The sequence below is a fragment of the Pholis gunnellus genome (genome assembly GCF_910591455.1).
Source record: "Pholis gunnellus genome assembly, chromosome: 4".
NCBI lineage: Eukaryota > Metazoa > Chordata > Actinopteri > Perciformes > Pholidae > Pholis > Pholis gunnellus.
The window spans coordinates 11,589,909-11,612,763 of record NC_136530.1 but is presented as its reverse complement, the minus strand read 5'-3'; the positions used below and the strand labels follow the sequence as shown (position 1 = coordinate 11,612,763).

Genomic DNA, 22,855 nt, shown 5'->3' with positions numbered 1-22,855 from the left:
CTACCATACATTGGTGCTTTGAGCAAAACGCTAAGGTCAGCATGCAAACATGCTCATAATGGCAATGCTGACATGCTGATGTTTTACAGGTTATTTTCACCATCTTAGTTTAGCATGTTAGCACTCAACACCAAGTACAGCGGAGTCTGATGGAAACGTCTTTATTAGTTTAGCAGTTATTTGGTCATGAATGAAAATTGTGACCTGACGATGAAGAGTTAAGGATTCACCAAATCAACACTTCATCCAAAGTTAAGGCCACTCATTGTCACAAACACCAGAAGCAGACTTTACCATGAGGCCAGATAGTCAACCTGGGCCTGGGATCCCCAACTTACAGACCACCAAACAGCTATAGATTTATTAGGATGTTTAGATAAGAATAGTATTTAACAATGTTACTATTCAAACTCAAAGTACCACAGAAAAACTTACAAAAGGCCCCCAAAGCACATACAAATATGCAAATAACAATGCACTACTTACTGAGTACTTCTTCTTCAGTGGAAAACCGTGCAGTCCTACATTCCTAATGTGGCCAGTTATCCAAATATACAGTATATCCAAATAACGTCTGTTTGGAAATTTAGCAGCGATCGTTTTCAGAGATGTGAGAGCCACTACAGGCTGTCACTTTGCATATTTCAGAGAAAGCATAATCAACGGTCTGCAGCGAAAATCATACATAAAATCTGATTAATACAACATAAGTTAAGACAAAGAAAGTAACTAAAATGATCTCCGCCTTCACCTGCAACATCAAAGTGATGTGCACGTGAATGCAGCAATAATCATAATCCAATGATATAATATACACTTTTCAGAAATGGACTATTCTCCATAATTAGTACTTTAAGTACATTTGGATGCTTATACTTCTGTATTTTATACTTCTGCATGACGTGTAACAGTAATTATCCGCCGTGTTATTGCTACTTATACTATATCTGAGTACTTCCTTTATCACTGTGCTTAATAAAGATCATTGATGATATTAATAATTATAATACTGCAAGTTTTTTTTTGGGGGGGGGGGGGTTCTTGGGAAAACTTGATCAGTTTCTATCTGTACAGTAGATTGTACTAAACAGCGCATCATAATGAAGTGAACTGTCTGCTAAAGTAGAGTGAAGGAAGTCAATGTTCAGTTTAGTGCTAAAATGATTGGTCAATTAATCTGCAATAGTTTGTCATTTGAGACGGCAGAATTACCACCTCACATCTGTCCAACGTCATGTTGTCGTTTACATGTCTGTCCAAAATGTCATCACTTTTCCATTTGATCCTATTAGACATTCTTGTGGACTTGTCATAATGACCATATGAATTCTTGAGTTATGGCCCAAAACGTGTTTTGTGAGGTCACAGTGACCGTTGACCACCAAATTCTAATTGGCTCAACCATTAATGCTGGTGAACACAACTCATTTGAAGAAATTCGGTCAACGCGTCCCTGTTGCATTCACCAGAATGGTACGGACGTGAGGTCACACCAAAATGTTATCAGTTAATCTGACGTTGGCACCAGGCCGTCCTGAAATATCAAGTTCAAGAGAATGGACCGGGCCGACGGGCACCCCGGCACAAAAATGCCAAATATCGTGTTGAGAAAGTCACATTAGGCTCTGAAAATAAATAATTATTATAGTTAGTGGCAGCACTACTTCATTTTAGACTTTTTTTTTTTTATCAGCACAGAAAAACAACAACAACCCTCATCAACAGTCTGGCCAGTCTTTTATTGTCAATTACAGAACAAAGACAAATTAACACAAATAATAATTATATTAACAACAATTAACATTATTTATAACCGACACTTTAATCTGTAGTGCACTTTAAACCTTTGAACGCCTCCACGTTAAAGGCAGTCTGCTGAGTTAAGGAGGCTTTTCAGTGGAGTCGCATCATTAAAGAGCTCAGTGTTTCCTCTGAAAAGGAGCCTGAAGACACGGGTGCAGTTCATCTCTTCAATGCTGGGCTGTGGGGGCTTAGGGACATGAATACCACACATATTGCTTTAGGTTCTCATGAGGGCGTGTTGACCTCGTGAGGGATTGTTCACACAAAGCAAAGCCTGCAGAAGACGGTATGTACTCTGGAGACTAATCCGTTAAGGAGGTTGGTACACATACAATTGGGGTCTCAAATGTGTCTGAGGGGTCACCGGACGATTTAAAGTGCAGGAAATAACAAAAGAAAAATCAAAACATTTGTTTAGTAAAACACTTTTCCACAATTTCTGCTTTGTACCTGTGAAATACTGGAATACTTTTAATCTTTGGGGCCTCTAGATATCACTCAAATAAAACAATCTGAGAAAGAAAACATGCGGTTTGGTTCGATTAGTGAGCTTTAGAAGTGCTGACGGGCATGTTTCTTTTATAAACAAGGCTTGAGCTGGTTCCCCCCCGTTTCAAGTCTTTAAGCTAAGCTAAGCTAACCAGCTGCTGGCCCCAGTTACTTACTTGCCTGACATAGTTTACAAAACTTAAACATATTATTTTAAGGGCCAATTAGGTTGGGAACCACTGTGCTAGACTAAGATCTGTTGGACAAAAGACCCAATTAAATATGAAGAATTTCAGTCCAAGAGGTGATTAATGCATTTAGATAATTATGTTGCAGCAAGTTAAGAGTATGACGTATTAAATTGTGGCTCTGTTATTTTGAACCCCTTCAGAATGTACTGCATTCAAGGTTCATGTTCTTAAAACGAACATCACCTAAAGAGTGATGTCCCAACCTGCCTCCCCAACAACAGACGAACGGACGGATCAGTGCAATTAACTCGACTCTATTATTCCAAAACCAGCGACGTTAGAAACAAGTGCTGATTAGGCTGGTGCAAACCTTTTGTGCATGACTGCATATACAGCAGGTAGACATGTGCACGCACACACACACACACACATTCTTATTCACACAGCTTATTCTAATAAACTCACTCACTCACTCAAGCAGCACAAAAATGGAGCTTTTGCAGTTTCATATATTTGCAACACTGGCTGAAACTCAGAAGTCCAGTCCTTCTATAAACTCAGCTTTCCAATGGAACTCCACTAGCTCTGCCAGTCTTAGTTCATTGGTCCCAGAGGCACATAAGCGTGGCTAAAGAGCTTAATACGGGACAGTAGGCGCGGAGGAAAGAAAGGATTAACACCTTCAAACAATAATAAAAACTATAAAAAAAAAAGGGGCAGCATTGCTCAAATACAGTATGTGCACTGAAAAATCAGTCAAAACATAAAAAGAGATTTAAACTTTTTACTTGCTATTTGATTTAAAAAAACTAATAGATCCTGCCATTTCAGGTCACACAAACAAACTTCAGCTAAGCCAGTAGCCAATAAAATATCCAAAGATGAAGCCGTTGCCAAAAGCTGCAATTGAAGGAAGGAGGAATATCAAACCTGGGTACAATAGAGCAAACACTTGTTTTTATGATCTAGTTAAATCCCAAATATAGTAGATTTACCACAATGGAAACGTTTAGTGAATATCAGGTCCTTTTCACACATGTAGGTGGAACTGGCCGGCATAAAATATATTCCTGTAAGTCAGAAGGGTTTTGTCTTTTACACTTGTGTCTTTTTCCGATACTTTAACTTCTTATGTGCAACAAAATGTGTTTAAATACAATTTTTTGAATGAAAGATTAAGCATGAGCCAATCTCAAGTTAAAGAAAAAATGTTAAGAGAATTTTTGAAAGAAATCTCGGTTATAACGTTGCGAAGCCTGAGCAATTTCTCTTTAAAAGTCACAACATTTTCATGGAAAAAAAATCGACTCCTACTCATAAATTACGCCGACACAAAAAGCTACCACTACTCACAGAGTAAAGTGCATGTGTGAAAGGGGACCGGCTTACACCAAATGTATCTGAACATCAACAGTAGCCACACAACTGATGCACTGATGTAGTAAAACCGGCATCTCTTGAGATTAAAACATTGCTTTGCAGTATTGTCCCCCCCAGGTGTGAGAGGACTGGAACAGAAAGAGGTGGTCAGTCACTACAATCATGGTCGCATTGTGCTTTTCTTTAGTCTCAAGAGTGTCTTCCGTTACCGGCACTAGGGCCCACCTCCCTCGTCCTCTTGTTCCTCCATGTTTTTGCGAGCCATCCTCTCTCTCCGCTCTGCCAGCCGCTGACACCGAGGGCAGTCTTTGCCGGTCCGGAAGCAGCTGCTGTGGTAACACGCATGGCACTCTGTTATTAAAAAAAAAAAAAAAAGGAGGAGAGATCATCACAAAACACAGGAGTCAGAGATGTTAACACTTCAAAAAACATTTACATCTTCACAAAAAGGGTGAGAACAGGTTTCACAGAGAGCGGCTCCCGACCAAACAATGCTGCCGTGTCCACAGGCGTGAACCGGTTGAACCAGTCTGCTAAAAACAAAAGTGAGCTGTGACGCATTGACACAACAGCCAATCGCAATCGGAGGCAGGGTGAGATGGGGAGTATAAAAGACGCAGACGGGCAAGGCAGTGCGGCAGAAGGGAGGAGGAGACAAGCAGGTGAGCCTGCTGACATCCTGGGGGACTCGCGCCACACCCTCAACCTGTTCATACACATCCTAATACTCCGAGAGAGGCCACCAGAGCGCTTTGAAACTCTTCAATGTCTTAACAGGTCAGCGTGACTGCAATGATTCAACTGGCATCCATTTTTAGTTTCTATGTTTGCAAAAAGAAATGGAATGAAAGTGAATAAAATGACAGGCAACTCAACTTAAAAAGTGGCGTTTATTTCATGAAGATGAAGCTTAAATAATATCAACTTAAAGAATAAATTACAAATTAATTCAGAGACATTCTTCCTTCAACAAACATCTAAATGATAACATGGCTTAACAACAACAACAACAACAACAACAACAGGCAGCGTTTCCTATATTGAAACGAAATAAATAGAGATGAATGAATCAGTGAAATCAGCTGAAGTACCGGTCGGCTGGGATGAAACTATGACTCTTCCGCCGGCTCAAATGTGTAACAGACCAAACTGAATTTCACGACCAACGCGAACGTTTGTGAGTGATCCACCACTTTGGGGTCATTTGCCGTCCGTCCCTGTGGCCAAGACCGAAGCAGTACGGAGCTCAGAGCCAAAGACCGGAAACTGAACCGGGACCGACGACAGCTGCGGTATCAGCCGTCAGGCGTTACACACAAACATCTCTGCAATCAAAGACAAAGACATCCGCCACCAAATAGCTGCCGAATCCGACCCAAAGCAGAGAAATACCAACACCACTGTAGTGCAAAGAACTTGGTGCAAAATGAAAGCAGAAGCAGGATAAATAATAAAAAGATAAAACATGTTAGTGGGTGGTAGTTGTGCAGAAGGTATCTGACATCTACAGACTACAAAGGCTCTGTAAACCTAACAAGACGTTGACTTGAAATGATTCTAATGAGTTAACTAATCCTGAAGCCCTCGGTTAACTGTTATCAAGCAGTCATTAATATCTGGACAAATACAATGCACTGTTTACTCCAGCAGATCAAATAATAACCTGCCAGCAGCTTAGTGAACTGGAACGTGGCTCATTCAGGGAGAAGGCATTGAACTACTGCATCTCTTAGCTTAACGTTGCTCTTACTTTTGTCCTCCACTGCTCTCAACACAACAATCTGCATCACTTATCTCTTCCATTTCTCCACTTGCAACCTTGCTCTCTTTTTCGGTCCCTTTCCTACTCTTCCGGCCTCCGGCTTCTCTCCTAGCATTGCGAGTTTTTCTCCCCCTCCAGTTAGTCCGCGTTATGAAGGCCGGCTCTTGTTGGCCTTCCTCCTCAGAATCCATCTTGCTTTTTGCGTTACTCTCCTCACTTCTAGCCTTCTCTCCTTTGCTCTTCCCTCTGGAGAAAACAGCAAACAGCTGACGAGGATTTAACAATTTCAGTAGCGTAAATTTCTCCTCGTTTTCTGCACCAGATATTTCCCTTTCAGCTGCGTCCGTTTGGCCTTTGTCTGAAATGTCCTCCCTGCTGCCTTTTACTTCGTCCTCAGATCCAGCTTCTTTCTCCAAAACTCGTTTTTTAGACTCCTCCTCTTTCCGTTCCTCCTCCATCTCTCTTTTGGAGAAACCCTTACTCGCTAACCCTGATAAAAGTGCTTTCCTCTCTTGTCCTGCTTCATCTAGACTCTCCATGCTGCTGCATGTTTCGCTGTCACCGCCTCGTCTGTCTTCTTTTGAGACGTTCTTTAGTCTGTCTGTGGGAAGAACTTTTAATAAGCTGTTTGCATGACCATCTCCCCTTTCCTTACTCTTTTCCCTCTCTTTGCTATACTCCTCCCCATTTCCTCCCCCTCCATCACCCTTCATCTCTTCCTCCCTCTCTGACTCTGTCCCTCCCGTCGGCTCTTCCTCGTTGCTTTTACTCGTGGAGAAAGCTTTCACCAGTCTTCCAGGAGCGAAAGCTTGAAATATTCCCCCCCCTCCCCGTCTCTCTCCTGCTGGCTCACCCCTTTCCTCTTGCACCCTACTCTTCGCCCCGTGATCCACACCTTGCTCTAAGCCTCCCTCCCCTCCCTCCCCCTCCCTCCTGTCTTTGGAGAGGGCCCTTGCCAGCCTACGAGGTTTGGAGATCTTCCAGTCTCTCCAGGTAAGTGGAACGGAGCGGGGCCGGGGGAGGGGGGCTCTCGAGCCGCCCAGGCCCGCCGCCAGCAGCGAGGGCTCACCTTCGCAGCGCTGGCACTTGTTCAGCTGGAAGGGGAAGACGATGTCTTTGTCGTTGCTGCAGAACTCGCACACGAAGCCCTTTGCCTGACACAGCTGGGGTCGGTCGGAGCAACCGTGACAGAGAGAGCAGACATTTGATTAAGCTGGGCATCTCTTTGTTATTTGATGACATTATAACAGTTATAAAAAAAAAAATAAACTGGATTAACTCTCCACGTTAGAGGAGAAGTTACAAGGGGATCTTACCACACAGCCAGCTACGTGCATGGTACCAAGTTTAAGCAGCTCTTTCATGCGGGGAGCCAGTTCCCCGTTACGCACAGCGGTGAGGTCACTGAGGGAGAAGAGATGAAGGTCCTCGGTCAGATGACCTGGCAGGCTGTCGAACTGGTCCAGCACCCTGAGGGACACACACACACACACACACACACACACACACACACACACACACACACACACACACACACACACACACACACACACACACACACACACACACACACACACACACACACACACACACACACACACACACACACACACACACACACACACGATGTCCGTCTTTGCAGGGAGAATAATTATGTTTTGAAATGATTGTGAAACTAAAGAACTTGTACAGGCATAGACGACTTACTCTTTAGCAAAGCGACAGGTCTTGAAGAGATTTTTCATGTGAAACAGCTGCACTCTCAAAACCTAAACAAAAACAACTGGTTACTTAAACATACACTGACAGAAACACACCGTTTAATACATGGTGGAAGGAGCGAGAAGGCCAGGTTCAGTTTACAATAACAGCATCTGTGTTGACAAAGTGTTTAATAATCAGCTGACTGAGGCGGGGAAGCATCACATTTCTCCTCTCTCTCTATTTCCCAGGAGGTATAAGCTGCATTGACACACGTGAATAAACAACTCTGTCGTTTTATCTCTAGGTAGAGGTTTTAATGTGTATTCTTGCTCTTTCAGCCCAGTCCTGCCGAATGAAGCACATAAAGATGTGACTTTTCAGTATCACCGACTTACAGTTTGAGGTCGAGGACATAAATGGCTCCATTCGTTCTGGTGTATTTCAAGCAGTCACAAGTTCACTGTCTTACAATTACGATACTTCATGCTCAGTGAACGACACATTTAGGTTCACAGTGACGTTTTAAACAAAGCTGAAACTGGTTATGATGTTGGGCTCCCACTAGTTACTGGTGAGAGAAAAAACTAAATAAAGAGAATTTCAGCAAAAACAGACAATTTGCCTGATGCCTAAATTCTCCGTGCTCACCCTGACTGCCTCCAGAGCTTTGACCTTCTTGTACAGGCCACTGTTGATGTCATTGGGGTTGAATAGCGGGTCTCCGGCGATCTTGCTCAGCAGGTCCCGGGCAAAGTTGCTGACGTAGTACTTGCTGAAGTCCCACTTCCTCAGCACTCGGCCGGGGACCACCGCCTGGGCGTTCTCATGGCAGCACTGGCAGAAGTAACGGCCGAGGTATTCACAGTAACGCAGTCGCTTGATGTAATCTGGAGCGTGGACGGACAGCAGAGACACAAGTGGGTAGAGGTAAGAATATGGAAGGATACTGTGTCTGCATAGCATTTCTATATATAAAAAGGGAACCACCATAGCGAAATATCAAATGTTAAGCCAGCTGATCACATTGGAAAACAAGTGTTAAAGTTGCACTTGTGAAATAAAATAAAAAACAAGAACTGAAGCTGTAAATAGATATGTATTGTTACGATACGTTTGTTTAATAGAAACATGTCCAAATGCATGTTAAAGCTTACATGCCTTGCAACAAGTATTTACCTGGGTCGATTCGGGTACCACAGCCAGCGCAGCGGTAGTTCTGTTTCGCCACAACTATCTTCCTCCTGACACGGAAAGAAAACGTGTAAGTAACATAAATTCTGCAGGTGTCATGTGAAGGATGGCAACAACAAATGAATGGCAGATTAAAACAGAAATGAATGAGCAATAAATTGGTAAAGACAGGTAAAACCTGGTGAGGGACTCACTTGGGGGCGGAGTGAATGTTGAAGATGATCTGCGGTCGGGGCGGCGCCCACTCCAGGTTACCTCGAACCCGAATCCTCAGCTTGTAGATGTCTGCGTGTTCACCATCATCAGGCGAGATCGGCAGAGAGTCGGGGATGGGCAGCAGCTAGGAGAGAGAGCAAAGTATTTTTAACTATACTCATTATTGGCGTGTCGTGCGACATGTGTGGAGCTATAAAAGCAAGGTGTTGTACCTTCTGTGGAGCGTCGTGTTCTGGGACCAGCCATTCGAGCTCAGAGGCCGCAGGAAGTTGCATGCCCTCAAATTGCCTGAGTAAACCCATGGCTACTGACTCAGCAGAGTTAGAGTGGAGGAAGGACGGAGAGCTGAAAATACACAAAAAAGGACCGAATATATTTCTAAAGTGTAACAATTATAATACATCGGTTTTCAAGTTTCTCGCTATTCCACAGACATGACATAAAATCCCCACTAAGGTTCATATCATCGTTACAATTGTGTAACTGTGATTGATTAAATTAGCTTCAACGGTGTTCAAGAATTAAGATTGTGAAAAACGATTATTCTGCATTATCAAGAGGAAGAAGGGAAATAGGAAGCGTGTGACTTACATAGACTCTGAGCTGAGAAAAGACCTGCTGCTGGAGCTCACGCTGCGCTTAATGTCTGCATCTGGAAGACAATAAGACAACAGTTAAATAGAAGAGATTTGACCACTAAGGAGCAGTTTCACATTTTATTTACACAGATTTGTAGAATTGGAAATAACGGTCAGATGATGGCTGAATTTGCCTGCAGTTGTTAATTTCTCCCCATGGCACTATTTGCTACTGCTACGCAGTGTTTAATGTTTAGAAAATAAATAATTTAAGAGAGATGCGATTAGACACACAAAAATAAGATGCGGAAAGTAAAAGTCCATAAAAACATCACATCTCTGATGACAAGCATGTTTTAAAAAGGTAATTTAGCAGGTAGCATGCAGGAAAGCCAGAGAGACGCAAAAGGTGGAGCATTGTTGCTACATATACACAAACAACACGAAGGCAAAGACATTAAGCACAACGGCTTTGGAAGAACAAAGAGGTGCCTGCATGGATTCTTGTGTGACTGTAGAGGCTAATTTCTATCAGAAGAGTGCTCACTAAATCAAATATTAAGATAATTATGACCAATTTTCTCAATGTCAATATTGCGCTTCCAGAGGATATTCACACACACACGAACATTTTTAAGAGAAATGGTGAATAATGTGGTTATGACAAACCGAAGAGGTAGAGCTTGTTTTCATGGAAATGTGTGGTTTTCTATTAACTACACTTCTCATAGGATACAGACAATGACGGCGTATTTTCTGTTACAGTACTAATCAAAGTGTGTTATCATCTCATCACACACGTGGATTCTGAATAGGTTTAAGGATTTTGGTTGTATTCAGGGTAAGAGGATTTTGGTTAAGGGATGCAATGAAGTGTAAATCACTGAGATTATTTGGATTGAAACAGACTAATACAAACAGAAGGATGTAGCACTTAATGCTGACCAGCAAAACATTACACTGTTATCAATATCACAACTAACCGGCGCAAAAATCTGTTGTATGAGCCTTCACAAGAGAACCAATTAATATCGGGCTGACTTCAAACTTTAAAACATGGTGGAAGGATGTGAATGTGACAGAAAATGATCACACCTCATATTCACCGGAGTCGGATTGGAGCTCATGAATGATGGGATGGATGAAGAAGTGAATAATCCCTGTAGTTACAGACGCCACAGAATGCCAATTGTTCACTCCCTCGTCTCCTCCCATGAGCCTCCCTTAACCGGTACAGGCACATTTGTCTACCAAAGCCCTGGAGCACTGAACAACAAGCACCAACACATAGAGCCAAGCACACTATTCAGAGGTGAGGAGGCCGCTGGCTCCACTCCAAATGAGTACAATGTTACTTCCAACTTTCAAAATCAGAAGAATAGAGCAACTGAACACTCCTTTTGGTCATCGCCAACACAAAATGTAAAGTTAGCAGAAATGATGTGAAAACAGTTTAGTACATTTTAGGATTTGTACTGCAAACTGAAAGTGGTGCGTTCATGGATTTACTAAAAAAAGAATGATGTATATCCATCTCATCAGTATGCTGAAAAAAGTAGTTTGGGTAATTTATAGGTTGATTCCTTAAGTGTCTTTAACTTACTGAAGGTTGTGTCCATTGAAATATTTGAACAGAATCAATCGGTATGATTAAAATAAGACTATAAAGTGTAAATGGTTAAAGTGCCCTCCAGTTTAACAGGAAGGATTGAATTGTCAGTTTGGAGTGGAGCCATCAGCTTCCTCTCAGAGGAGCCCCCCCCGCCACAGTAAACTGTCTGTACTGTAGCTGTGGAGCCTCGCCCAGCCGTCCAGCCTGCAGATACCTGAGAAGAGGGAGGCGAGTGACAGGGAGAGGCCGTTCTGAGACACCGCCAGCAGGGACTGACCCTCACAGCCATCTGAGAGACAGAAACTAACACTCAGCACGACCGTCACCACAAGCACAAACATTTCTTCTTCTTTTTTTTTTTTTTTTAAAACACCCCACATGTGGAAGTCATGCAGTACCACAGCTCCACCATACAGCACACTTTGTATGCTCAAACCACAGTGCTGAGAGATGCAGTCAAACAATACATGAAGTACGTGCACGCATGAAATCCCACAACCCGGGTTAACAGCATCGAAGCAATGCGTGCTCTTGATCCTCCTGAATGTAAGTGATTAGTTTCTTGCGGTTACTATTTGTCACACAAAACAGCAATTTAAATCGAATCAATTTATTCAGAGGAAGATGTTGAAGTGTGGCGAACAACGACTGGAATACGCCGGAAGCTTTTACAGACCAAACGCACCGTATCAAATGATCATGACTCGCATGACCGTAACGTCTGTAAAAATAGTAACGCTAAGAAAAATCATTTTACAGACTTCCATTCTGTGACTTTTGCACTCAGACTTCCATGTGTATGGTCCATGTGACACGCCCGGTTAGCAACATGAAGCAAGTGTGGTGATTAGGTTATGAATTATGACTAGAACAGAAAGTCATCCAAGCAGACAAATGATGAATTCTTCAGTCTTAGAACACATTTAAATACATTAACAATGCTTAAAAGTAATACGTAAAAAGATGCTGAACTGACAATCATAAGCCTGGATGGAAGGAGTTTGTTCACACTGATTAGCAATAGTGACGCTCAAAAACAAAGACCGTTAGTCTTTCGTGGTGTTGCCCCGTTCCCTCTCTCTACCTCGTAGTTCGCACTCCTCCACCTCCTCAGCTGAGCCGGAGTCAGAAAGGCCCTGGTAGGAGTCCTGAGAGCTCCTCCTGGAGCCTCCGCTGTCAGTGGAGTGGAAAGCTGCAGGAGAGGAAGGAGACCAGAGATTAAACAAAGAGGGATACAGAAATACAGGACAGAAATCACATCTGTACCAAATGACACTGTCATGCAGTGAGACTAATTTTAAATTTGGATGCTTTTGCAAGAACACCACTGAGCCCAGGATGAGCCAGATGAAGAGAAATATCAAACAAATCTCATTGTATTCGTTTTAACTAAAGGATCTTACAATACATAAAACTGCCAAACACTGAAACAAATAAACCTGAGCGGATGTAAATGTCGCATTATGAAATCTGTGATAATAACAACAATAAAAAATAAGTTTGTAGCTTTACATAAAAATATCCAGTTTGAAGTTAAACTGCATTGTTCCAAACACAATAAATACATTTTGTTCAAGACGTAATTCCAGCCCATCTTGTTAGGTACACCCACACAACAATGATTTTGTTAAATTAACTTCCAATATGATTACGAATGGACGAGCTGGCTCTTTCATTAGGTTAGAGCGCAACATTTCAGTGGCCAAAGACTGACCTGATAAACCTTAAATCAGAACGAGTGGGATGGAGAAGAATCTCACTTTGCCAGTAAGCATTGCAGCTGTGACGTCCCAATGTTAAAAAAATGACCTGAACAGACACTGGGATCCTGAATCAGGTTTGAAATCTTTGTTGTGGCACTTTTTGAATTGTGTTAAAAAAAAAAAAATTGTATCAGTGTAGCTAACGGCACATGTATGACAAACCGAAATCAAAGCCAGCCCGGCGCTATTAAGTCCAAGTTAGGAGGTAGTTAGTTGCCAAAGTTTTAACTAATTAAACATAAATTACTTCGACAGTTAAACATTCATTTGACTAATCAATTTGAGGAAGTGGCGCTTGAGGAAGAGCTACTTCCTCAAATTGATTTCTTCCTCTTGAGGATTATTAAAGAACAAAGTATTTGTAACAAAGAAGCAACAAACGTAGCATTTTCAACTAAAGTCTAGTAACTAAAAGCACGTTCACCACTAAGAGACCGTGAAATGGTAGATGATCAACTGAGGATTGTGTCCAGACTGTGTCCATCGTGTGATTAAACCGCTCCTCGCTACTCATGTTGCCTTACTGTGCTGGACGTTTGCGCAGGGCGGCAGGCGGCTGCGTCGGATCAGCTGCCTGCGCAGGCGGATCTTCTGTTTGAGCTGCTGAATCTCACAGTCGCTGTCTCCCTCCTCCTCGCCCCCCTCCTGCTGACGCCGCAGGTTGTACTTCATCAGCTCGATGGCGGCAATAAGGGACTCCGAAATGCTGAAATGAGCATTTTCCTACAGAGCAAAGAGAAAATGATGAATCCATCAGAGGAGACGAGACATTTCTGACATGCAACATAGTAAGTTAAACACTGCACTGTATCACAGATTTGGCAGAATTTTAGCACAGAGTTGCTGCATTTGTAAAAGTGTATATAATCAAAGTTTAGATTGGTGATTGACTAACTGATCAATCAGCACCAACACCAGTCAGAGTTCGTCATGTGTGTTAAAAATGGACCCCAACCTTCTCAAGATCAGCACAGCTGCCAAAGTCCTGCTCCGACAGGTAGCTGATGAGGCTCTGACCCTCCGACGGCTTCCTGAACATCCCATCGGGAACACTGTTGTGCTGGGACCCGTCTGAAGAGACCAAAACATGAACAAAGAAAGCAATGTGTTTCCTGCACTTGAGTGTGTGTTTCTGATGGATTCTCAATGTATCAAAAGCACCTGGTAAAAACTAAAGAAAATAAAAAAGCTTTAAGCTTGCCAAAAGCAAACTGCATGCTGTCAGAGTATTTTATTGTCTTATTATCTACCCCATAAAATCACAATTACACACACACACACACACACACACACACACACACACACACACACACACGACCTTCCTGCTCGGGTCCAGAGTGTCACATTTATGGATGACTCACTTGCTACATTCAGAAACATGTCATGTCAGCTTTCCTCTTCAACTTCCTTCCCTGTTTAAGTTTGCAGTGGACTTTCTCTGGCTCAAATCTTCCTTTAAAAAAAAATCTAACAATCACAGGATAAGAGCAAAGCCCTTGTTAAGTGCAAAAGAACTGTAAAAGCAGAAAACTCACGAGACTCCATGTAGAGGGACCCGGGCGAGCTGACATCTTTGCACGGGGGTGAGAAAGGGCTGTAGCTCTTTATACAGCAGTCATCCTCTGCCGATTCTGAGAGACAAACAGAACATGTTACGTGACTTTTTTTCACCCAAATAAAACACAGAATTCTTTGAGATGGATGGGAACATGCGTCAACATTCATAGATTAAAAGTCGTTTTTTCTGTCAAACAATCAGTAAAATCTATGGAGATGGCTCACTTTTATTGCATGCAGAAACAAAAACATGACTGCTGACCTTTGACAGTGTAATGACTTGAATATGGGATGTACAGATTCACAAAAAATAATTTGAGTGACACAGAAAGAAAGAAATAAATAAATAAATAAATAAATAAATAAATAAATCTTCCATGATACTTTCAACACAACACTGATCGGTTATGACAAATGTGTGCATGAACATAAACACAACACTGAAAGGGGTCATTCATGGCCTCTTCACATCATTTTGACCCGAGTAACAGTTAAAAGAAAAACAACATCAAAGACACAAAGCACGTATTAGGAGCTGAAGGAAAGACTTGAAATGAGTGGGATGGAAAGAGTTCCTCAGCATGCAGAGTAAAAGGAAAGAGGGGTATAGTGATGGAGCACAGTGGAACTGCACTGCCAACCTGCTACCGGATCTTCTATTATTATGGTGATTTTTCGGGGGCCCCCTCCTTCGCACAAACAGTAAAAGAAAGGAAGAGAGAGAGAGAGAGAAATAGAGCAGAAGGAGAGAAAGTTACCTCAAGCCAAGAAGGGGAAACGGTGAGCAACGAGAATAGAGATGTTAATTCGGAAACGTTTAGAACCCTCAGACAGGAAGTGTGCACATTCTGAGAAAACATGCGGCCTCGCCACATCTTACAGAGCTAAAAATACAGCAAATAGAGCATTCAGGTACACCCCCCCCATCTGAATCTCACATACGTTTTGTACAAACATTGAGCAAAAAAAGGAATTGTTAATCAGATGCGTTTCCATCACCTGCAGGAAACTGAAACCTCGCTGTATAATAATAGAGTTGTGCCGGTAGAAGAAGATCTCGGGGATCGATGATGTTCAGAGTGCTGATGCCTCGGTTTCCCATTAATGTATTACAGGACAAATGAGGGGCTGTATTTCCTGCCACCGTACTTTATAATGTTTTTATTTCGATTCAACCTTCAACTAACACACTAATAGATGGAAGGTAGCCCAGCTATTGTCACACGAGTTACGTTTTCTTACCGTTCCTGAGTTTCTGATTGACCCCCGTGTCAGAAAACGAGCGGGCGTGTCCTTTGGGCGCCCGGCCCGGCCCCCTCTGGCCCTCTGAGAACGACGAGCGTCTGGGTGGGGGCGGAGCTAGGGCACTCCGTTGCAGGGACTGGTCCTGGGTGACGCCCTGCTCGCTGCTGTGGGTGGAGCTTCGGGAGTCACAGCGGCTGCGCTGCCCCAGGTTACCGATAGCCAGGTACTCCGGACCGTCGTCATAGTCGCCCTCACCAGAGTCCCCGGCCTCAGGCTGGAGGGAGGTGGACGACGGGGCCTCCGTGAGCGAGATACAAGGGGCCGAGGCGGGGCCGGGAGGGGGCGTCACACCCCGCTCACTCACCCCCCGTCTGGACACGCACACCCAGGGAGCTCCCAGGCTGCTGGCTGCAGAGGTAGTGTCTGCAACAGAGCAGGTAGATAACGTGAGATGGATGGAGACACCGTGTCACCGGCCTGCTTCTGTTTCTTCCCTTTCAAAGCTTACAGATTGATTGAAACCAATTAAAGTAAACATTATACTAAAACACTAATTAGCTAAATCATTTTAGTGAGCACAGCCAGAGATTTTGAGGCTGTACCAACACGTTTTTGAATAATTGACCTCGTCCACAAACAATCAGGCCTCTGTGTGTCTAAGTCAGTCCGTCTATTCACATACAAACTGTAGTGCATTCATTGTGCCATTCCCCACTCCCACCCACAATTACCCTGTATACAGTATATACCGATTGCAGAATAGTGACCTTATTTTTCATTTGCTTCACTCAATATTCAACTACAAAATCCTTCTCTTACATCGAGACCGATGCAAGAAGTCTCGTCATAGACGACACCCTTTGCTGAGATCTGACCATAAATTTGACACATTAGTAGCATAACATGAACAAATCCACAAACCCCTTTAACAAAACTCCACTTGTCACTCTTTCCTCACTTGTGCTGTTGCTGTTTTGGGATCCGACTCCCGTAGTGTTCCCAGAGTTGTGGCTGGTGGCGACTGCTTCTCTGAGGGAGCAGTTGGAGGTGGTGAGTCTGCGATTCAGAGATTCTCCTCTGGGAGCCGAGTCAGCGTTCATCCAAACACCACCGGCCCCGGGCAACACACACAGGCTCTGGCTCTTCAACAGGCCCAGACATGGTGGGCCCTTCAGAGGGGACAGCTGGAGGGTGAAAAGGGAGCGATACAAAATGTAAGGCCTTGTCCGAAATGTCCTCCTTAAAGTTGCCTTAGCTTTTGACTGGCCATCTACACCATCAAAGATTAACAACAAAATGAAAATGGACGAGATAAATGCAGCACAGTGGACAGACTTGAAGTGATTTCACAAGACCCACCCCGAAAGTGTCTACTTGGGCCAGCAGTTTGGGGTTATTCTGCTCCACAGCTTCCAGACACTGGAACATGGCGGTAACATGGGGCTCGCTCAGCAGAAAGGCATCATCTGGAAGGTAGAGACAGAGGGACGGAGAGAAGGACAGAGAAACAAAGAGAGGTAAGGAGATAAGATAATAACAGAGATTATTTATTAGTGAAGTGAAGACAGAAAAAGAAAAGTGAAAGAGAGAAGAGAGGAAGTGATACAAAAGAACAGGAACAGAAATGAACAGAATTCATTTTAGCTGCTTCATACTTTAGTTTACACTTCACACCAATGTCGTCTATATTAAACGGGACTATCTATTTGACCCTTGCAACTCACCATTAAAGTACTTTCGTGTATGCCCCAGATGCCGGAGCAGAGGCCGCAGCTGAGCCGACAGCAAGTGAACCTGTAAGCTGTGAAGGAGCCAGCGCTCTGCCTTGTAGCTCTCACCAGCACTCTGCATCCCGCTGCTCAGCACCGGCTCCAGGTGACTGAACTGTGGCGGGAGGGAGGAAGAGAGAAATGTGAAACGGGAGCATATTGTGAGGGGGGAGGTAGAGTGATATGACAATCACTATTTTACTGAATATAAGAAACGCATTTTTAATTGTTTCGAAGAAACCAGTATCATGGGATCTTATACTATTTACACCAAACATAATGCGGTTTGTTTACAGTTGGTATGATACTCCATCTATTTACTGTTGCACACTTGACAGAGGAGACTGTACTCCACAACAAAGAACATGCAATCCAGGAAGTGTTGTGACTCTGTCAGGTATTCACTTTCCATGAAACTAAAAACTTGGCGGGCAGGCTGGCTCTCAAAGTCACCACCTATTGCCACTGTACAAAAGCTACACAATGCATCAGCTGAATGAGGGTCAGTTTCCTGCTACAGTGGCCGGTGGAGCAAACAAACAAAAGTGATAACAGTGAATAAAATGCATAGGCACGTCATTTGTTGTGTGTGTGAATATCAATTACAGAACTGAGAATACCAGCCCTTTCTTGCAGCAAATGTGGAACCTGAAAAGTTCATTATCTTATAACCTAATCTTTCTGGGAACATAATGAAAACTGTACTGTGAGGTAAGTTCACAGTCTCCATATAAATACCAGCGTACATGTTGCTGGCGGGATTCATACCTGTTCAACGTGCGAGGCGAGGTGAGGGCTGATGTAGCGAACACACCACACAAACGGCCAGTAGTCTCTCTGCTTGTAGTACACCTGCAACACAAAACCAGCGTGGCCACGTTACAGCTTGGATAAACACAAGACGCCATTATGGAGGGAGTGATAGTGAACCGCTCTCCCCTGTATTCCAGGAAGTGAACTGATAAGGACAAGTAATAGTTCTCTAATAATGTAAATACTTGCCAAAAATATAAGAAAAAGTACCCTCTACATTGGTAAAGCATGTGACAAAAACCTACAACATCCATTCCTGACAAGCTGTGGGTGTGTGAGAAACGTACTCTCTGATGAATAGAAGGGTGACATTTACTGGTGGTAGTGTAACTTAAGTTTGAATTACTTCCTTATCTCGGTTGTCAGTGGCATTTGTCTTAACAGCTGCAATCAAAGTGTATCACAGGTGTAACATGGGTAATCTGGAAATATTGAGCACACTGGTACTGCAGTTTGTTGTCTGATGGTGTGGTATTGTGGAGTTATGGGTCACACCTTGAAACAATTGCTCCTCCATGTTCAAACACAAGCCTTTATTGCAGATTTTCAGGCCAAAGCTAAATCTGTCAGAGCTGGCTGGAAGTGATCGGTGATCTGTTCACAACAAATAAAAACTAAACGGGAGCGTGGCATCGGTCAGACCTCCGGAGTTCTGACCTGCTCATTCTTCAGCCCATGGCTCAGGATGTTGTTCATGTCCTTGTGAAGCCGCTGCAAGCCGCCATAACGGGACCAGACGTTGGGATTGTTGGTGGACAGGAGACCCTCCACTGTGGTCTTCAGGCTGGACAGTAGCTTCCAGTGCTCTTTCCTGGAAGAGAAACGGGGCAGTGGGAAGGAGTGAGAAAGGGTGAAGGAGGAAGTTTAGGAATGAGGAAGGAGGTAAAGAAGTGCTGGTGTTAGCAGTGCTGTGGCCTTAATCATCACTCGCATGAACAAAAACACTTTTCCCAAAACTAAAATGTGAGTCTTCAGCAGTTTAATCATGATAACTTGGTGACTAAGGGTGCTGACTATGAATGAATGTAAGAACAATATCCTCACATCCTAGCCAAATAGACAGATTAGACAGACAAAAATCATATTATAAATAGACCTTCTCCCTCCCTATAAACAAAATGTTTACAAAAATCCAGTTAAGATAAAAACATATCAGGTCACATTCCCTAAGAGCCATAAACACTGGCTCATGTCCAGGACATCCTCTTTTTCCCCTTCAGTCAGCAGTCTAACTAACTAACTGCAGCTGCAGGACAAATAAATCTGCTGTCAGAAGACACCAAGACTTGAGGGCGTTCTTTGAGGAGAGGATAATTTAACATTTAATCTTCTACTTATACATTACACTATACTTTAGTTAGTGGAGGATGCGTGAATGCATTTAGGCAATGCAGTCAGTGCAGCCTCACTGACTAACCCACAATTGAGGATCATCTTATTTTCATTATCGTCAACATCAGGTGGTTGCAGAAGCTGTTGAAAAGTCAAAGGCTATAAAAACCCTATGAATAGCACATTTATGAACACAGCGAGAGCAGCAGCAGCATCACGAGTTCAGCTACCGAGCTAACTAATCAAATCATGTAACATAGAAAGAGGAAGACTGATAGTTAGGGAACATTCTCCACACACTGAAGAGCATTGTGTACTTATGCAGTGTGTGTGTGTGTGTGTGTGTGTGTGTGTGTGTGTGTGTGTGTGTGTGTGTGTGTGTGCGTGTGCGTGTGCGTGTGCGTGTGCGTGCGCGTGTGCGTGTGTCCATGCTTGCCTGCACTGCCTATAGAAGACAGTGAGCATCCCTCTCTACAGCCATCAAAGGACTCATAACTCAAGCTAGTTGAAGACCTTCAAGACAGATTAGTTTATACCTTCAATTCTTAAACAAACAAAGGTGATTTAGAAGTTGTCAAGGCCCTGCTCATTATCATCCGTGTACCTATAACGCCCTAACAAGGCAGGAATGTCTCTACTACTGAAAGTATAAATGTGCATTGTTCAGACTGAAAGGTCATTTTAGCGTCTCTTGCACACTCGAAAGAACATGAGGGAACGTGTGCAACATTTCCTGTTAAACTCTTCCAGCACTCGTGCTGTCAAGAAATGAGAATGTGTTGTTTATGTCAACTTGTGTAAAAAAATAAAATACATGTTTTGCGCAGTTGGCAGAAAAAGAGGGAAGTTGTGCAGCTTTTCCGGTTAAACAAACTCTTCCAGTAATCGTGCGTTCATAGAATGCGGATAATGAATTAATCATGTCAGCTTGTTTGAAAAAAAAAAACAAGCATGTAGCTAAATTTGCCAACATTTTAAACACAAAATATTTCTTTTTAATTTGCAGTGTGTTCATATCTTGCACAATAACACAAGCGACTATCATTAGCTTCTGTCAAACTTAATTTGACAGCTAGCGTTAGCTGTAACCACAACCTAGCTTGGCGATAGCTAACGTTTAGCACTGTTAACAACACGGTATTAGCGGTTAGCCAACATGTGCAAACAAATTTCTCAAATAAGTCAATCAGTTGATCAATCATGTTGACAAGCCTCACAGTTAGCTCGTGCTGTTTGCTCAACAAGTTGTCCAACTCTGACATGTCAGGTTAGCCTAGCTTAGCCGCTAGCACTCCAGCTTCAGCAAGTTAGTTAATCCGCCAGTGAATTAGCTAGCTGGCTACTTAGCTATCCAACATGGTAACAATGGTTCAGTTCATGACTGGCCGACATTGGTGAATTAGCAACTTGGTTCTCAGTGGTACAGTTTATAGTTTTGTCATCTATATATAACCACGGTCACTGTTAGCAAGTAACCAGCCCAGCCCAGGCTGTCACTCACCGGCGCTCCTCCGCCTCTCCCTCCGCCGATATCTCCATGTCATCCGGAAGGAATCGAGTGCCGTAAAAAGCTGCCAGCTTTCCCCGATTACTCCCAATGTCTTCTTTCGTGCAACAGATGTCCCCGCAGTAGTAGTAGGGTAGCTTTAGGTAATCACACGGACTTCCCGTCCTCCGCCATCTCTGCCCCGCCTGTCCGAGCTGTGAATCAAAACAGTGAAGGCCGCATGACCCGCTATCATCAGCAAGTGGGCGGTGATGTCCTCTGCTCTGCCCACTTTTTAACGATAATCATGCTTTTACGCTACAAGACCATAGTTCATTTTCCTCCGTTGTTTTGGGGCAGTGTACCAACGTGTTGCCACTGCGTCTGCAGGACTTTCAATATGTAAGCATACGGATTAAACGCTCAGAAGTGGCTGGTAGAAGAAAAGAGCTTTCTAGAAACACATGGCTGCTCAACGGAGTTAACCTGAGTCATCACCGCCACCTGTTGTACGTACATGCAACTGACTGCTGCCCCCTGTTTGAACTCACACGTCTTTGTATTCTACAGTATAACATAATAATGGTTAATTGATTACATGCATTCTCTCGTTCCCTTCTGTTCACAGGCTGTATATTTAACATTGTCATTACAAACTCATGTTGTTCAGCAAAACATTTGAAGAGATAATAAAGTTTCCAAATATGTCTTTAATTTAGGAGAGAGGGGTATAACATTATCCTAAAATACGATAAGCCTTTACTGACCCCCAGAGGTGGAAATTCAGACAGACATAACTACAGATAAATAGAGAAAGCAAACGAGTTGTAGCCTATAAAGGTCTTTTGAAAAATAAACTATACAAAAGCAATTTATAACAAAACTAGCAGAGTCAGCTCATTTAGTATATGTAAACACTGTATACCAAACTAATATATAATATGATATGATTAAGTAATGATATGTAGTGTTTGTCTATGTAAAAATAGAACATTGTCACAAACATTGTGTACCTTCAGTGAAGAGCTGGAACAAGAACATGCATGTTATACCATCATACAGAGAATAAAATCATTTTTTCACTACTAGGAGAAATACTGTCAGGCAAAGAGTAGGGTATTGACATTTACCTAAACTTAAAATGAAATCAATGCAACTTTAGGTTGACTTCGTGGACATACACTTGATATAAAGTAGCCTACAAAAAGTAAAGTGAAGTGCAGGTGTTACTACATGAATGATGGCTGTGTTAGATTCAGACGCCAGTCAGCAGTGGTAGTGAGCCATCATGCACAAAGCTATGGAAGCCCATTCCTTCAGCAAAAAAAAAAAAAGGTAACAAAAAAGATTTCAATTTTTTTTTGCTGGCTGAAAAAAATTTCAAAAATAACTGATTCTTTTATAGTTATTTTTTTACTTTTTTTTCAGCAGAAAAAAAGAAATAAAAAAGAAATGCACCAACACTTTTGGTGCATCCATCTGTAACCATAACACTGGATGTTTGCAGTTGCTATATAGAGTCGAAATTATGAGATAGAAAGTCAAAATTATGACATACTTTAACATTACGTTACCCTACATTTGACATATAAATGGATTGTGAGTACATTGAAGACTTCTTTAAACGTGGCTTGACAACATATGAAATACTTCAATTGCTTGATGTTTCACATGGATTGTACTGAGCAAACGCACCCTTGAATAGAATTTTAAGCAAGAAGCAGCTCTGGAGTACAAAGAATAAAACCAATGTGGCTCAGGTGGCGACCTTCAATAAACAGCAACTGGAAACATCTGTTTTTTTTATTGTATTTTTTTTGCTGGCAGAAAAAAAGTAAAAATAAAAAAATAATAATAAGCATTTTTTTGGGTGGATTTCTTTTTTTCCTTTTTTATTAGTTAACTTTTTTTACTTTTTTTTGCTGTCGAGAATGGGCTTCCATACAAATCCCCACCTTTTTTTT

At 42.6% G+C, this 22,855-nt stretch overlaps 1 protein-coding gene across 4 annotated transcripts; it reads right to left on the bottom strand.

Annotated features, from left to right (window-relative positions):
* Positions 1-1,720: 1,720 nt before the first annotated feature.
* Positions 1,721-21,105, bottom strand: rubcn (rubicon autophagy regulator). 4 transcript variants are annotated; one of them, XM_079158027.1, is made up of 21 exons: positions 20,907-21,105; positions 18,731-18,884; positions 18,029-18,112; positions 17,216-17,375; positions 16,851-16,957; positions 16,450-16,675; positions 15,489-15,914; positions 14,225-14,320; positions 13,645-13,760; positions 13,214-13,412; positions 12,011-12,118; positions 11,141-11,215; positions 9,328-9,388; positions 8,949-9,081; positions 8,715-8,860; positions 8,506-8,570; positions 7,978-8,216; positions 7,333-7,394; positions 6,942-7,095; positions 6,695-6,788; positions 1,721-4,214 (listed from the first exon to the last, which is right to left on the bottom strand). In XM_079158027.1, the coding sequence occupies exons 1-21, from the start codon at positions 20,942-20,944 to the stop codon at positions 4,078-4,080; spliced, it is 2,880 nt and encodes a 959-aa protein (XP_079014153.1). In that variant the 5' UTR covers positions 20,945-21,105; the 3' UTR covers positions 1,721-4,077. The 4 variants fall into 4 exon arrangements, with proteins under 4 accessions (XP_079014153.1, XP_079014154.1, XP_079014151.1 ...); XM_079158028.1 differs by lacking the exon at positions 11,141-11,215; XM_079158025.1 differs by lacking the exon at positions 1,721-4,214 and having other exon boundaries at positions 4,229-6,788.
* Between the last annotated feature and the right edge of the window lie 1,750 nt (positions 21,106-22,855).